General features: G+C 43.6%; 1 protein-coding gene across 1 annotated transcript in view; it reads left to right on the top strand.

Annotated features, from left to right (window-relative positions):
* Positions 1 to 12,723, top strand: part of COLQ (collagen like tail subunit of asymmetric acetylcholinesterase) — a 41,319-nt gene extending 28,596 nt beyond the window's left edge. The window contains exons 12-17 of the mRNA XM_059845805.1: positions 109 to 205; positions 1,876 to 2,015; positions 4,774 to 4,893; positions 5,479 to 5,599; positions 7,798 to 7,900; positions 9,872 to 12,723. Of these exons, the coding sequence (XP_059701788.1) occupies positions 109 to 205; positions 1,876 to 2,015; positions 4,774 to 4,893; positions 5,479 to 5,599; positions 7,798 to 7,900; positions 9,872 to 9,941 (651 nt within the window). The 3' untranslated portion in view covers positions 9,942 to 12,723. The remainder of the gene's footprint in view (positions 1 to 108; positions 206 to 1,875; positions 2,016 to 4,773; positions 4,894 to 5,478; positions 5,600 to 7,797; positions 7,901 to 9,871) is intronic.
* Positions 12,724 to 17,473: the final 4,750 nt, after the last annotated feature.

Raw genomic sequence — 17,473 nt, 5'->3', positions numbered from 1 at the left:
GTCTTGGCTTTCTTAAATGGGAAGCCAGAGCTGGCTTGCTACTAATGTTTGTTTGTTTTGTTTGTTACTAATAGCTTAGCCAAGAAATGGATGTCACTTCTCTTCCAGGGACTCAAGGGGGACATCGGGCCTGCGGGTGTCATGGGCCCACCCGGCAGGCCTGGCCCTGTTGGCCAGCCGGGCCCCCCTGGACCCTCAGGACTAGGTAAGACGAAAATGAGGTGACCTCCCCACGAGTGTCCCTGCTCCCCAGCCACCTCCCCAGGAGTGTCCCTGCTTCCCAGCCCCTCCTGACTCACCAGGCACACATAGGCCCCCTGCACAAAGTGCTGCAGGGCTCTGTTTGTTTCTCCATCCATGGCAAGGAGAGGATTTCTCCTGGAGGCAGGTCATGCCATCCTTGTCCATGACTTTAAAACCTACTTTATGGCTTCTGGTGTTTCAGATAAAACCATAACTAAATCCTGTGTGGTCCCTGAGGGATTTTTGTAGATGGGGATGATGAACAGCCATCTGGCAGACTTGGAGAGACTAGGCAATCTCCATCAAAGGTCTGCTTCTCCTTATATCCTGGCTTGCAGTGAAAACCTGTGATTTCTAATCACACAGGACATGTTCACCCTCAGCAGCTCTGCAAGGGAAAAATGGATGAGATTGAAGATACAGTGTCATTAAGGAAATCAGGGAAGAGAATGGAAAGGGATAGGAGTCAGTGGAAAAAGAGAGCAGTGGAGAAAAACTGTCTATATAATTAAATCCTTGAGATCTACGCTCACTGCAATTGTGTGTGTTGTAGAAATTATGAGAAAAACCTCATAATAACATACCTGTACATCCTCAGAGCTGTGCATGCACGTGAACCCTGGCCAGCTTCTGGGTCCAAAATGGGCAGGAAGGACAATACATGACCCACAACCCACAATGTCCCCTTCCATTTTGCTTCCCCTTTTCCTTCCCTTGCTTGCATTAGCAGACAGGAGGTCTCTTCTTGCGGTGGTGTGGAAATGGATCATCTGTAAAGCTGGGCACAGCTTCAGAATCTTCATATATCTCACGTCTCCCATTAAGAAGCATCTTTGCTTGAGTAAATTAGCTGGAAGCTTTCAGAAGGCAGAATTTTTACCGTGCTGATGGGAAGGCAGCCAAGACCTTGAGATTACTTTTTCAAGGCTTTATTCCATCCACAGAAAGTTTATGTGTCGGGGTTATTAATCTGTTTCCTCTAGAATATAAATTCTGATCCTAAAAGACATTTCTGTAATGATGTCACTGTTTGCAGTATGACCATATTGGCTCATAATCTATATCTGCAGAGCAATGCATCCTTGCCAAAGTTTGAAAGTCAAAAAGCAGTATTTCTTTTCTTATTAATGTTTAATTAAAACATTAAAAAGCTCCTGTATTTTTAGTTGGGTTTTTGCTGTCTAGAAACCTGTGAAACAACATTGCCCAAGTGGTTGTACAAAGACACAAGTCCAATCTGTTGTGGACTTATACAGAGACTTACTTTCCAAAACTTGGTGTGTAGGCGCTGTAGAGTCATCTGTGTGTTCATCCTCTCCTGAATTTCTGTAGCTTCAAACAGGCTGACATATATTCTAAGCAAATGGTCTCTCTCTCCCTCTGTGAAACTGATAGAAAAATTCAGAAGGTGATCTGAAATAATATGACTGTGGTAAAAAGCCGGCATCTTTCTCCTGAAGTACTGGAATTAGTGCCTCCCTTTGGTTCCCAGTGGAATTGGTGGGAGCTGTGCCTGTCTGAAAACCTGGGTAAATGCATACATCCGCCTGACCTGTACTTTCCCCGCTAAGGCTGTGTGTGTGTGGTGTGTAGTAACCTCATAACAAGGTAAGCTGGTCCTCTGCTTCCTAGGGCAATTTGCAGTTGGACCAAAGGGAGAAAGAGGACTTCCAGGGCCTCCAGGGAGATGTCTCTGCAGAACCCCACAGCATATGAGTAACCCATCATATGAGCAATCTGTGTTTGGACACAGCTACCCAAAAGTTCCCGCGGTAAGCAGGTTTTCTGGGAGGGGATGTGAGCAGCTCTGAAGTGCTTTTATTACCAGAGGTGTTGTACTCACTAATACTTTTTGTTTAATAGGAAGTTATATAGGCAATGTGTGATTTCTAGTACCCAAAACCTCTGAGATCCAGAGGTGCAAGAGTTCAGTCTCGTAACTTGTTGTGTGATTGATGTGCTGAAATGCAGAATGATCTACTATTCCAAAACATCAGTAAGGTAGCACTTGTTTGGAAATGTTTTTCAAGCCTAGAGGTGCTCTCTTTCATCTACTACTGTACATGTGTAATCTGTCCTTTTTATTTCATGAAATCAAAATTCATTTCAGATTGGTCAGTAAAGTAAGCATACCTTTCTTTTTTGTTTGGGGTTTTTTTAACACAGTGATTTCAGAATTGAATATTGGGATCAAGCATTTCCTGTATGCAATAGAGCTTTCTCCCAGAGCACAGATCCTCAATAACAGGAGTTTCCACAAACTGTGAGAATCAGGTGTCTGGGCTCCAGTCTGCAGACATGCACATTATATGGCTGATTTCCATCTCTAGCCTTGAAAGCATTTTTATGAGCAAATTGGACAAAATATTTTAAAGGACAAGGCATTGATGAATGTGACCTAGTAATTTTTTGTCATTGATTTCTTTGGGCTTTGTAACTACTGTTTATGCCCTTCTCCTTCTGCTGGGTAGTCCCTTATTATTCTGTGCAGTGCAGCACTCAGTCAGAGATGAAGATGCTCCCTTGGTGCTGTGTGCCAGCATAGCTCAGCCACTCCACCCATGCAAGTGGAAATGGTGCAGTGTCTGCTTGTCTCTGAATGCCAATGAGCAGCAAATAGCTTTGTCAGAGCCCCACCTGTCACAGTGTCAGAAAGCTGTCACGGTGTGTGGAAGTGACACACTCACAGCACCATTAAACTGGGTCATTGAGCTCAGCCTTTTGCACAAGTGCTTGTCAGCTGTGCCAGCTGCTTGCTCATCCCTGGCTGTGTTGCATTAGGAAAAACCCTCCTGTTGTTTTTGAAAACATAATGGTGAGAGATGAATGTGCTGAAATAAGGGTGCATATTACACCACACTGCATGCAAAAAAACCCCATTGTGTACTTTGCAGCCTGGAGAACTCATAGGAAAAGCTTTAGGGCTCTCAATATAATGTAGAGATCTCATTACCCTCCTTCTCCATCAGGCACAGTTTCCTATCTTAAAAGATAGGATCTTAAAAGATAGTAATGATAGTAATAGATCCTAAAATATAGTAATGAGAATGTAAATATCTAAAATACCATACACTATCACTATGAGCTCCCAGGTGCCATTGTTGCCAGGAATGTGGGATGGCAAAAAGGCAAGGCTTAGCTCTCGAATTGAGGCACTTCCAGAGCAGCATTCCCTGATTTCCTGCCCGCCCCATTTGTTTTACTCCCTCAGGAGTAAAGAACACTTTAACTTGAACTAGAGCTTAAATATCACTATTGTTTATTCTGCCCAGATCCCCATGTAGCAGCTTTGAAGCCTGTCTTGGGCCACTTGAAAGCTCTTGTCAGGGTTCTATAGCTGCAGATGGAAAAGATCCAGAGAGGGTGCCCTGTGCCCTGGCCCTGTGGTTTGCCACAGCAGCACAACCTCAGTGCCACCACCCATGCACCCAGCAGCTCCTCCAGAGGAGGGCAGAGGCTGGGAAGCAAAGTTCTGTTTTTCTGTCACTGGCTTAGATTCATTCCATTTTTTTCAATCTTGTGCAATTTTAGAGGCTGATATCTGTAATGGTTTGAGACAGCATAGTTTTGTTATTGATTTCAAGGGAAATTGGAGCTCTGGGGCTGGGCCCTGAACTCCTGAACACAATTATAGAATTAGTTCTCTGCTGGCTTCCTATTTATTTGCTTCCTTGCATTCAAGCTGAAGGCATTTTTATTCAATGCTTCTTTAATGAAATTGGCCTTCGTCCAGGGTTGTGGGAATGTTCTGCTATGTAAAAATTTCAAGGTAGCTTGCTTTTTAGAGAGCCAGTTCTGTTTATGCTGGTGAGAATCAGACTCAGACCTAAATCGGTTTTGCCCAGAAACACTCCATTTGCTTTTTCTTAATTTAAAAATGGCTTGAATCTTACAAAAATTAAATTGATTAAGCTGCTGAAGGAAGAGAGTATTTCCTAGTGTCTTTTACATCCAATTTCAGTGACTGAGACATTAAAGAAATGGGTAAGAGAGCAGCTTGTCCTAATTTTTCCATTTTGAACTAATTTTTTTGCAGTATAATTGGAGACTTGGCTTCAGACCATAGTATATGCATATAAAGAAACATGCATTTTAGTGTCAATTAAATCTAAAGAAATAACAAAGAGGTAAAAGTTAAGTGAAGGTCATATTGAGCCATGTATTATTTATTTTGTAGCCACAAACATGCCTAAAAAGTTATAGCCAATCCACAAAAAGCACTTATGCCCATTTGGATTTTACAATTGCCTCAGCATCAAACCATTTGAGCATCAGGAAGTTCTTCTCAGCAGTGATTGTGCACAGCTGTTTGTATGATTTTTACTTGAGGATGTGCATTTCAAAATAGGGGCCCAGGAAACACCATTATTTCCATTGCTGTAGCTTCTCACCTCCTCTTTCTGAAAAAAACTGTGCCATTTTTCTGTATATTATTTACCTATTTGAAGATACATATGCCAAACTAGATTCTGTGATAATCCAAAGAACTTCTTGAGAAGGTTACCAATCACCTCTTTTTGTGTTCCCCAGATTTTTGTGGTGAACAATCAAGAAGAATTGGACCGGTTAAACACTGAAAATGCATTAGCATTTAGAAGAGATCAGAGATCCTTGTATTTCAAGGATACCTTTGGATGGCTCCCAGTCCAGGTGAAAATATGACTGTGGTCTCAGAAAACCCGTGAGTGTATGTTTCATTTTGAAATACAGAACACACTTCTGTACTTAAGGTGTCATGCAGAATCAGTTAAGCAAATGGGGAAAAGCTCATTTTTGAACACTGCCACAACTGTACATGATTCAGTGAATTTTATTCACAGGAGTCTTAATTACTGAGGAATTGACTCAGCAGTGTTGCAGGTTTTGCTAACCTCCCTGTGAACCACTGGTGAACAAACTGGAGCAGAGTTCAGGGAATTATGGTGATAAAAAGAGTTTTTATTTAATACAAAATTCGGGAAAACTCACCAGGGTACAGAGTTGCCGAACTAAAACCCTGCAAACCAAACTCACATATTTCCTTATTGCTTCAAGGAGCTAAGATGAGTCCTGTTGAAATTAGCAACAGGATCTTTACTGGACTTTGGATCAGACTCTGTATAAACCCTCTGACCAAAAAATAACAAGGCATAAAAACCTGGCTGTGGGACCTACCCCCCAGAGCCCTTCTCCTCTGCTTGCTGGCCAGGCTGCTGCTGGTCTGGTTCAGTAACCACTGTGTGTTTGCCTGCTCAGCTCACCCCTCTGTACCCCGTGGATTACCGCCTGGAGGAGGGGGGCACCTGTGGAGATGGCATCGTGCAGGATGGGGAGGAGTGCGACGATGGCAACGCGATTGTGACTGATGACTGCATAAGTAAGTTACAGCACAGCAGGAGGGGCTTCTTCCTGCCAGGGAAGGTGCTTTAGTTGTACCACAGGGTACACTGCTGATGCATGGGAGAGCTTGTGTGGTTTGTGGATCAAGGGCAGACCTGGGGAAAGGGAGGCACCATGGCCACAGGGTGAAAAGCGAGGCTTCCATCCATGTGGGTGGCACACACCACACAGGACAGAGGTGACAGCAGCACTTCTCTGCATCCTGGTTGAGTCAGAGACAGTGTATTTTGAGGGCCATCCAGCAGCTGGTTTACACACACACCTTTCCTGGGGGCTGCCAGCTCTCTCTAAAAGCTGTAGCACACCTTTGCAGTGCAGCACAGCCCTTGGGACAGACGCTGGAGCCCTTGGGACAGACACTGTTTCTTACAATAAAATAGATCCTGAGTCCAGAAACATCACTTTGGATTTTGTTATTTGCTTGTATAGGGAAGGTGTCAGCCCACTACCTTCACTAACATGTTTACATAACATTTAATTCATGTCTATTCCATCTTCCTTCCATTTTGCTGATTGTTGATAGCAAAGAGCATATAAGCATTTGGGCAGCTGGGGCAACATTCACTTCCTCCTCCCAGTTACTTTTACATCTTGAATCCTTCCCCAGAGCACAGCCCTCACCATCTCCACATTGGAGGTTTGGTGCTCTGTTGTTCCCAGCAAAGGGATGCTTCTTCACACTTCAGAGCAGTATCACCCAACACTGAAATATGCAATTTTTCATTTATATATCACTCACTGACTTTGAAAATGGGGTGTATGCAGCAGCCATGCCCTGTGCAAGTTTCTCCATCCACCTGTCCATCACCACCCTACCCCTCATGACTTTGGAATCCCAGTCAACTTCTCAATGACGACAGGAAAGAGATTTCAAAGGCAATTCCATCTCAACAGGTCTAGGGAGACACATAAATAAAATCCCTGCTAAGCTTGCCTGACTGCAGAGTACTCCAGAGAGACAGCAGACAACATCTCTCCTGTTTCCAGACATGAGGAAACGATTAAATTAGAACTTGCAATCAGCTGTGGGGAACAACCATGTGGCAAGATAGTGTTCATTAGTTCCAGTGCCTACAAAACTGTGCACTCTGTGTCTGAGGGCACTTTGTGCTCTCTGTGCTGTGCATTGTGCAAAGCCTCAGTGGAGGCCTTGCAGTACACAGATTTCTGACACTGATGTGACCCATCCTTGAGTTATTTGGAAATGAGCACATTGTCGTCATTCTCCTCCTGTAACTGAACCAAAAGGAAAAGGCTAGCAGAAAGTTAAATGGATTTTGTTGTAAAAAAGGCTTGTTGGTCTTAGAAGCATCAGTTTCTGACAAACACATCCTTGGTGCAATTAATTAATCATTTCTATTTGTTAATAACTCACTTTAGCCTCTTAAAAACTCCCTGTTCCTGAGTGTCTGTTTAATCCTTGGCTTGACACCAATGGATTCTCCCAGAAGATGTCGAAGGGATTTTAACTAAATGAATTTGTTCATGTTAGAAAGTCATTTTCAATATGCTGAAGATATCAAAATTAAAGTCCAATTGCTAAAATGGCGAACAAACCCACAAATTATTGCAGCCTACATGTCAGTCACCATGAAAAAATGTGACAAATCCCACTCATGTTCAAGTCAGTAGGAGTCATCAGTGGGAAAAAGCATGATTTTGGCAACATTTATATATTTTATTTCTTTATAGACAGGCTGCATAATTTCGTTCATATGTGGAAACTCACAGCAGACAAAGAGAGATATTGCACAGAACTGGGTAATGGTCTAGGTTGGGAATTTCAAACCAGTTAACCACCTAAGATCATTTTTTTGAGATTGTGAATTCCCCGAATCATTTATATGAACTGTATTTTATGTTTTCCTTAACTTGTTTTGATGGTAATTATCTATGGCAATAATAAGTTTCGAGTAAGTGCTGTTGTAATTAGTGATTCTGTAATAATTATTTTTTGTATTTATCCATTCTTTCCCTTCATCACTGAAATTAGCCTAAAAAAGTACATTCTTTGCAGTGAAGAGCACTGCTCCTTCTAAGACACTCCTTACAGAATGCCTTCCCCAAAATGTCTTGCTTTATACTTAACCCTTAAAAAGCTTGTTCCAGTTACTTCACCTGTTTCTTTTACATGTGAAGTGCCTGGAAGGTGTTTATTTCTTTATTTTTCACCAGGGTGCCGCCGTGCTTACTGCGGAGATGGCTACAAGCACGAGGGGGTTGAAGACTGTGATGGGATGGATTTTGGATACCTGACATGTAGAACATACCTTCCTGGGTATGTAAGAGGAGGTCTTCACTTTGGTTTGGTGGGTTTTTTTGTTTGTTTATGGAGCAGGGTTTTGTGTGTGTTTTTCTTTCTTTTTTTCCCTTTTCCAGCTTTAAAACAGAGGAGTTTTACCCACTTAAACCTTATTCCACTGGGACCACTGCAAGCAGCAGGGAAGAAAGAATCTGCCAAATTATTTCTGTATATCATGGACTTTAAGGGCTAAATCTCATTTCACAGTAAGAAGTACATGCCTCTTACTGTACAAAACGAATGAAGGTCACACTGACCTATGTTTGCCCATTTCTTGCCAAGATTTCTTTATCTGATCACAATAATGTCCAGCCATAACCTTAGAAAAGTAGGAAAGACCGTGACAAGACGATCACACAGAAGGAAAAAACCCACAACATCCAAACCACAGGCTTGTACCAGCCTCTTGCTGCCCTTCCGATTAATGGGTACTCTGGGGGTGTATTTGCTTTGAATCAAGCAGTCATCTGTCAACTTTTCCAAAGTGCAGGAAATTCATTCACCAGCAGATGCAAAGCTATACATCTGTGTAGCAAAGTCCTTCATTTAAAACATCTGCTTACTGTTGACTTGCAGCTTCCTCTGGTCAGCGTTTTGCCTCCAACAGCAGCACCTCTATTTAGCTGTCAGGTATTGTTACTGGCTAACAGGAAACATTTAATTTGCAAATTAAATTACGTGCAGAGCCCTCATCATTCAGGGAACAACAATGTGCTAATTGACAGGAATAAGAAATCACAGGATGTCTTTGTAAATCTAGTGCTGTGCTAATCCTTCCCCTGTAATTGTTGGAGCACTTTTGGTGTAAGAGATTACTAAAATCCAGACCAGTCAACCTGACAAAACTGAAACATTTTACAGAGACCTCATCTTCAGACAGTGTGGAGTTGTTCTCTACTGTGAAAACTATTCCCTTCTAAGAGTCTGAAATTTGGTGCCCAACATAGCACCACAAAAGCTTCAGGAAAACTTTATAAATGTAGCTTTGCTTGTATATTCAAGTTGTTGAAGAGCAACTGAGATCTTTTATTTTTGTGTGTAGTCTGCAAATTATCTGCCAAACTAAGGAAAAAGCTGTGAATCATGAGAAAGTAGGCTGCTTGCGTGAGTATGACACTCCCATGGGAGTTTTACCCCAAGTAACCTTTCCTCCAAGAGCTTTGCTGAAACTGATTTTCCCATTTTTTACTCTTTCCAGCCCACAGATCCCTCCTCCTGTTTCACACACCTTCTCTTCAGATTTGATGTTAGTCTGAGAATGTGGGTTATCCTAGGATGTAGTTTTAAAACTGCACAGCTTGACGTTGTGGATGGGTTATTCACTAAGACATTCCAGCAATAAAAACTCATTTAAATTCTTATTAACAGTTCTGATCAGGTCTTCAGTAGGTATAGTCACTGCTCAGTTTAAGACAGTAGGAAGATAAAAATTTCTGGTTTTCCTTATTTTTCAAGGACTCTTCAATTTACTCTTTTTAAAATTATTTCTAATGTGGGAATGTGTCACTCTCATTATTTCAAGTACATGAAAAAGAAGTTAAAGGATAGGCACAGTCATGCCTGCTGAAGCTATTGGGAGTAACTGGAAAAACACTTAACTCAGAGTCTCAGATATTTTGTTCCACAGCTCCTGTGGGTGAGCACCAGGACATTTTGCATCCACCCCCACGAAATGCTCCAGTCCTGATGCCAACAGGGATTTTTTTTTTTTTTTTAATTGACATTACTGCGAGTTAATTCTTCACTCATAGATTCTCCTGGGTGCCTGTTTTGCTGACAGAGGAGAACACAGTCGAGCACTGATGAAAATTGCCTTCCTGTTTAGTTTCCCATATGCTGCTGCATATGCATATTCTTCACTCCTACAGAGAGCTACACCCATGAACTGGATGATGTGTAAGTGAACCATACCGTGTTTCGAAACTGAGATATTCTCTTTTATTCCAGATCTTACGGGAAATTGCGCTGCACTTCGTACTGCTACATTGACTCCACACAGTGTCGATACTTCACATGAGGCAGCAGAGGCGGGCAGCATCCCGCGCCTAGGGGGTGCTAGGTGCTACACTATCACCTATCCAAGAAGGACTGGGACAAAAAAAACCCACCCACCTCTGGGAAAACAAACAAAGACACATCATGCTGCTGATGGCCATTCTGAGATTTTTTTTTTTTTAAAGATAGGTTTGTCAGATAGGGAAAAATAGGACCACTGCATCCTGTCTTAATAGAGAAATTAATGTCAAGCTGTGTGTGCCAGTAAGACTTCATGCAGCTGGGATGGCAACTTGCTCTCCATCACAAAAGCAACATTAAACTACTGGAAGCTGAGTTTCATTAACCAGGAATGCCATGTAACAATTACCTCGACTTAGCACTGTTAAACCCAAAGATAATCTCTTCAGGGGTTTTGTCTTTAACCCTTCTCTGCACAAACACAGAGCATATCTTGGATGCAGTGTTTAGAGGGACTTTCTCTTTTATTACAATGTGAACTTAGCAAGTGTTGTATCCACTAGAGATGACTTCAGCAACTCTAAGGTTACCAATTCTCCTTCATTGGTCAAAGGACTTAAAGTTCTTTCAGAATCAGCAAATCAGTCAAATAAGCTGGTTAACATCACCTTCAGGCGAAGGTGTTGTCTTTGTGTGTCTGTGCTCTGCAAGCGGTCATGGGAGGCCTGCAAAACACACCACAAAAGGACAAACTGGACAAATAAACTGTGAAATAGCCAAGAAGTTCTCTCCCAGGAGAAAATCAGACAAGGAGGGAAGATAAAAAAGGAACATATTTCTGTATTTTTCTCCTCTGTGCTGAGCTGGCTGGGCTCTGCCTGACCCCAGGGGCTGGGACAGCATTGGTTCCCTGCCGAAACCACGGCCATGCACACATTGTCTTCTCTCTGGTGCCCACACTGGAAGGTCTTTGCATTTGCAACCTGTTGTCCACCCAGCCATCATCACTCAATTCCCAGTTATCCCCTGTGCTCCCTCCCCCTGTGCCACTGGCTGTTTCTGCACCATGTGCCCCAGTGTGTGTTCTCCCTTTTGTACCGCTGTAAATCAGACCCTGGAGTAGTGCATCCGTGGATGCTCGGTCATGCTGTGCAATGTACATGTGGGGTTTTGGTTTTTGGGAAGGTCTCTCAACTATATCAGCTCTGATTGGAGTCAGGGTAATTATATACTTATTTATTAGCAAGTAGTTAAGAGCAATTTTTACTTTTTATGGAAAGCCTATTAAATGTTACGTGAAAAAGAGTCTATAACAGAAAATGAAGCGAAGAATGTGCAGAATTCAGGACTAAAAGCCTTAAAATTAGGCATTATTTTCATACAAGCCACTCTTTCCTGCTTTGTGGTAAATGCTGTACAGGACTGTGTGAAATGTGAGTTATCTGTGCCAGTGACAGCACTGAAACAGCTGCACTGACACTGCCACTTCTGTAGAGGTTGCATGAAGGTGGATGTTGTGTTACAAGGATAATGCATTAAAGCAATCAAGAAACACATGCAACTTTTACCACCTGCCTAGAAGACTTTAACTATGCATGTATAAAGTGATATTGGAAATCACAAATTAGCAACAGAAAAAGAAAGAAAATTTGTGTATCTTCATGGTTATCGCTTACCTGGGCTATTTATGTTGCTATGAAGCCAAGTCACCATCATTTGTAGCCCAGTTCAACGGTTTGATTTTTTTCTTTTTTTTTTTTTTTTTTTTTTTTTTTTTTTTTTTTTTTGGTTAACTGAGGTCTTAATAAAAGGTCCAGGAGCCACTGGGACAAGAAAATTGCCAGAAACTCTGGAAATCTGGACACTAGTACAGCTGCCTTTTAAGTTTCCTGTGCTAGTGCAAGCAGCAGGTTCCAGCAACATCATGCCACGAGGAGCAGGTTCTGGTTGTTGGGAGGCTCTCAAGGACAAACACACTCTCAGCAGCACATCCTGCTGGCCATCCCTCCAGCTGAACTCCTGGCAGAATCTGGGGTGGAGACACTCCATCTGAACTACCCACCTTCTCCAAGGAGTTAATCTCAACCCCCCAAAAGGCTGGAGTCTCTGACAAGTTGGTAATCCCAGTGGCCTTTCACCTTCCGTTTTTCGTTAAAAGCTCCTACCTCCAAAGGACATTGAAATAACAAAGCTATGTGCATGGATCATAGAAAATGTAAACAGGAGATGTGGTCACCCAGGTAAAACTACTGTGCTGCTCATGTTCAGAAAGGGGCCTATCACCCTGGTCAGGCTGGGAACACTTGCACAGCATGGGTTTTAAATGGACAAAGCAATGTAAAATACAAGAAAACAAACAAAACAAAATTCATACTACCATTACTGTCTTGCTCCCCTCAGAAGATAAAGCATGAGAAAGACACCTGGGACGGTGTAAAGATTATATATTATTTAAAATGCTGCCAAAGAAATCTTTGCCCTCATTACTGGCATTCCTGATTTATCATCAATTGGGTACTCTTCAGCTGGGTGATGCCTGGTCTGCTGCAAATTGTCTTCCCTCCTTCTCTGAGTTTGGGAACTTAAAAAATTGTGCCAAGACTGGTTCAAAAGTTAATTGGAATATTTCAGTTCCTTGGACTTTTGTAGCAGCATACACTTTTGGGAGAGTTTTCTAATGATTAGTATGCAACTCAAGGCAAGTACAAAGCATTATGCCATGCACTGTATTAATGTATACCAAAAAATCTGGCTTGCACTTAATATAAGATCAAATATATGTAATTGCCTACTGCGTATGTTAGCAGCTCATGTCAATAAATCATGCTACCTTATTTCCCCTATGTCCTTACTTTCACTTATTTAATTTTGGGCTTAACAGCATGGTTTTTAAATATAATTACCTAGTTTAAGATGCTGAGGATGGAAAAAACACCTCTTTTCCCATGCCTGCTGCCTCTCCCTGCCTGCCGTGGGATCCAGTTCTGTGTGGGCGCAGTGACGTGCACACAGCCTGGGAGTGTGACTGTGCATCCCTGCTCCTGGGCTTGCCACTGCCTCATCCCCAAACTGACCCCTGCAACACACCATGGGCAGAACAGCTCCACCTCCACTGATTTCTGGTTGGAACCTGATATGTACTTGGTTTTAATAAGGCTTTGGGCTGTGGTTTGGGGGATTATCTGCTCCTGCTACCTGAAAATGTATTTATTGGCTGCTTTGTAACTCTGTATCAGAGGCTGTTTCACAGCTGATGGCTGTGAAACAGAAAGCAACAGCCTCGGGTGCTGATGGACAGTGGGAATGGTGTTGTTGGCACCTGGGATTTGGGCATTCCTGGAAACTGGCACCCAGGCTTTGGGAAGACAGTCCTGCCTGCTTCCAGAAGAGGGTCCTGCCTTGCAGCCTTGGAGTCTGTTGTGCCAAGGCTTTTGTGTATAACAGGGAGCTCCAGAGAAGGGCAGTCCTTCCTTTCCCCAGGGGAAAAGGAAGTGTATTGACAGACAGAATAGGTGAGTCTGCTTTCTGCCTGTTCTTTCTAGAAACTCAGCTTCTGTGACACTCACCTTTCTGGCACCCAAATGCCTATGCTGTTTCTCCCTTCCCTTCAAAGTGCTCAGAATCATAGCTGTCAAGTCTGTGCTTTCCCATAAATCTGGCCGTGCACCTCATCTCCTTCTTTCTTTCTTCTTATTTCCTCTAAAGACACCAAAGTTCATATTCTTTGTAACCTCCTGAAAACTCTGCAACGCCCTTGCTGCTCTGCTGGGTTTCATCAGCTTCTCTTTCAGTCTCTCACACCAACCCTTTCCTAACATCTTCTGCTTGTGGCAGCCCTGCCATAAGGCACAGCAAAGCCCCTTAGTCACGGTCCTTACCTTCTAAAAACTGTAGGATGCATTTCCCACTTCAGCCCCACCCATTTGTGCAAGGAGAGGGTGGGTTGGTGGTTATCCTTAAACTGCAGGTCTCCAAGAACTGTCCTCGAGCACCAGCCGTTTATGAGGAATAACAGTAGCAAGTCCCCAGTTAGCTGCATTTGGGGACAATTCAATACACTTGGCTGCCACATGCAATCAGGAGATGTATTTTAAAAAGATGACCAAAATAAACCCAAGAGAAGGAAATCAGTGCTGTGCTGTGGTTCTTTGCTGATATTTAAATCTTTCATGCACAATGCTGCAAGGAGATGTTTAAAGAGCTGCTGGAAAATTGAAATTTTAATTCACAAAAGGTGAGGCAATGAGAGCACTTTCTAAAAGACTTTCAAGTTCTTTCTCTGATAGCTTTTGCCTAAGGAGATGGAAATGGCAAAGCAAGGGTCTCTTCCCAGGAAACCATTTCCTTGCAAGGAAAGCACAGAATAATGGGCTATTGAACTCTGCTACAGGCAGCACAAGGTACTGCCTAAAGGACAGGCAACAGGTGAATGCAAAATTTAGATCAGGAATTTGGATCAGAGTAACTGATGCTGATTAATCTGGTAAGAGACCATACAACTTGCAGACCATTAGAGCACTGTCAGGCCTTAACCAAAGAGAGTAAAGGAGCAAAGCCTAAGCAAATGAGCCATTTGTGTCTTTAATGAACATAGTCAGTGAAAACTCCCCTCAATATTAATATGTCCAGGTAGATGCCCAGCAATGTGCTCTATGCAGAAAGCTGGTGTCACTCCAGGGCCAAAAAGGCCAGAGCAAAGCCTGGGCACATGCTTTCATTGCATCAGTAATTACTGGGGCATTTAGGAGGATGGCCCTGAACCAGCCCAGCCAGGAAAGGCAGCATTTGAAAGGATGGCCAGGCCAAATTATATTAGAGGAGTGTACTCCTGATGGAAATTACATTAGTGGCTACTTCCCTCTCTCCATCCCTGGCAAAATCTTGGCACTTAAAAGGCACTGAATTATAGCCCTGGCCTTTTACAGCTTTTAATTCACTCTGACAGTTTCCCTGAGCGTCTGAGGGAGGGTTCAGTTTGGATGCATAATCTTCTCCAGTGACAGAGAAGAGGGTTTAAGCAGACATATTTTGTTGCAGCCTTCCCACACATTACTGAGCAAGTGGCCCTCCTGCATGGGGTGCTGCCCAGGTTTTTCTTTGGAAAGGAGTGAAAGGAGAATGATGGAGCTGAACCCTGCAAAGCCACTGACAGCAAAGGCAGAGCATTGCATGGAGCACGAGCCACTCTGGCCAGTGTGGCTGGGCTGGGAAGGGGCCTCATGCTGCCACATGCACCAGAGCATCTCATGTTCTTCAGGAAAAGCTGCCTGCAGTGCTGTCCCCAGGGCTAATGCTGCTGGTGGTATCTCCTGCAGGACACAGGGAAGGACAAAGCACTCCCTGAGCTGTTCTGCAGGCACAGCTGGGAGCCTGCCTGGCTGGTCTGCGATAACACAAACACAGACGTTCCACAGAGCAGGAATCTGAGTTAATGGCACAATAAATCAGCCAGGAGGAAGAGGAGGTAACATTAACCTACTCACACAGCAGCATGTTTAGTATATTTAGCAACTTGGCAACTGATCACCCTCTCTTAGCTGGTCTAAAGTGTCACCATTCAATGAGGGAATAAACTGACATCAGCATTAAATTCAAGCCCATGGCAAGGTGTCTTTGACCCTTGTGCCAGGTGTGGGGGAAGCTTTCAGATTTTATCTTGAAGAGCAGTCAGAGCCCTGTCAGGGTCTGTAGCATCTTCTGTAGGGTAAACAGGGGAGTGGGTATTGATGGTTATTCACTGTCACCCTCCTGGGAGGAAGAGACACCCAGTGGAATTTCCCACTGAGCCACCTCAGAGTGCTGACTTACACCGTGGAAATGCAGGCATATAACACTTACTTTCCCTTGCTTTCCCAACCAGAGCACCCCCAATTTAGTGGAGCAAGGACAGAACTGCTTGAGAACTCCATCTGTTCCCCAAACCCTCTGTGGGATCCCAGAAACTCTTTAGTGACTAATTTTGTTGGAAGAGAAGAGCTACCATTGCTCCCTGCCTTGCTCATTTCAGTTAGCCCCATGAAACTCATCATGCATGAGTTGGAAGAGGCTGTGCTGAGTCAGTCAGACATTTGGGGTAGGTTATGTTTGGTGCTTCCCATGCCTTCCTCTCAGAGGTTATTTGATGGACAAATGGGGATATAGAGGAGCCTGGCAACCCTGATGCTTTCACAGAAATGTAAATTTCTTTTACACATTTCCGCTGGGTTTGACATTTTACCTGCCTGGCACTAGTACTGCTCTGAGGACAGGATGTGCCAAGAAAGAGAACACTGAGGACTGCTCAGGTTTGGACTTGTTAACAGATTTAAAGGGGAGGATGACTGATGAGAGGTGAGAAACAGAATAGTTCAGGCAACTGAACTGTATAGAACTGGCTGGTTGAAATGTGTATACTGCGGCCAGGATTTACATGGGGGTGTGAAATACAATGAAATGCGGGTGTAAACTGTGGAGCCCCAGTAGGTTCAGATAAACCATCATAAACCACGTGGTGGCTGTAGTGACAAGTTACTGTTATGTGTCATTCGAGCAGAGGTGGGTTGTCAAACCCAGCACAACCCCAAGGCAGAAGCATGAGGCCAGTGGGAAAACCTGGCAATGCTGCTGGTCTTGGTGGGTGCAGGGAAGGGCAGAGAGGACCACTCTGTGCCAGGACTTTTTGAGGAAGACAATATCTGGTGTGAAAGGCTGCGGGATTACAGCTTCTAAATAAAGCTCTGAGAGCTGTACCTGTTGCTGCCTGGGGTCAGCAAGCTCTGCCTTATGCTGCCTGAGACTGAGCTGTTGTGCTAACTTCAAGATGTCAAATGTTTGTCCTCTGCTCCACACTATCACACTATTTGATGAGCAATTATGTCCTGTAGGTTTGTCAGGGAGTAACCACATGGCAGGGATGATTAAACTGCCTATGGAATAAATAGAATAAATAGCTTCACAGAGAGTTTGTACTGGGTACTGGCAAAGAAGAAGAGAACCCTAAGGATGTGCAAATAATATGTTTATTCCTCCTGTATTCAGCAATCTGTCAGGCTGTTTGCAAGGGGACTCCCCTGCTCTCTCTACCAGTACTGGCCCTGTATTCCACAGCCCTGAGGATGGCAGGGCTCCAGCTGCAGGGTACAGAGAGCTAAAACCTCCTGCCAAAGCCCCAGAAGGCCGTGGGGGGGTTTCAGCAGCACGGTGGGGGTGATGCCCAGTGGCTCTAGTTCCTCTCTTTGCTTGCAACACTCACATCCACATTTCCCAGCAGGGTGGTCTGCTTGGTGAGCACATCTTTATGTGAAGGCTGATGACTTGTTAATTTCTGCTGTAACCACAGCAGATGAATTGCATCGGGGTTTGGGAGTGGAAGGAGTTCCCTCCACAACCTCAACACCTGTGGCTCAACTGAGGCTGAGGGACACAGGCCTATCAGCTGTAATTTACCAGTGTGATTATATATGTCCTATATTTATTTAGGGATATTAACAGAGCTTTCCAGGCCCTGCTGTGGTTCCACCAAACTTTGAAGAAACTCCTTTAAGGCAAGATTCCCTCAGCAAATTATTTTTTTTGTCTATTTCTGTTTTAATAAAATGTGATAACAAACAGCTA

This window comes from Haemorhous mexicanus, chromosome 1 (assembly GCF_027477595.1).
Source record: "Haemorhous mexicanus isolate bHaeMex1 chromosome 1, bHaeMex1.pri, whole genome shotgun sequence".
NCBI lineage: Eukaryota > Metazoa > Chordata > Aves > Passeriformes > Fringillidae > Haemorhous > Haemorhous mexicanus.
The sequence above is the reverse complement of the archived record's forward strand: the minus strand, read 5'-3'. Positions and strand labels throughout refer to the sequence as shown.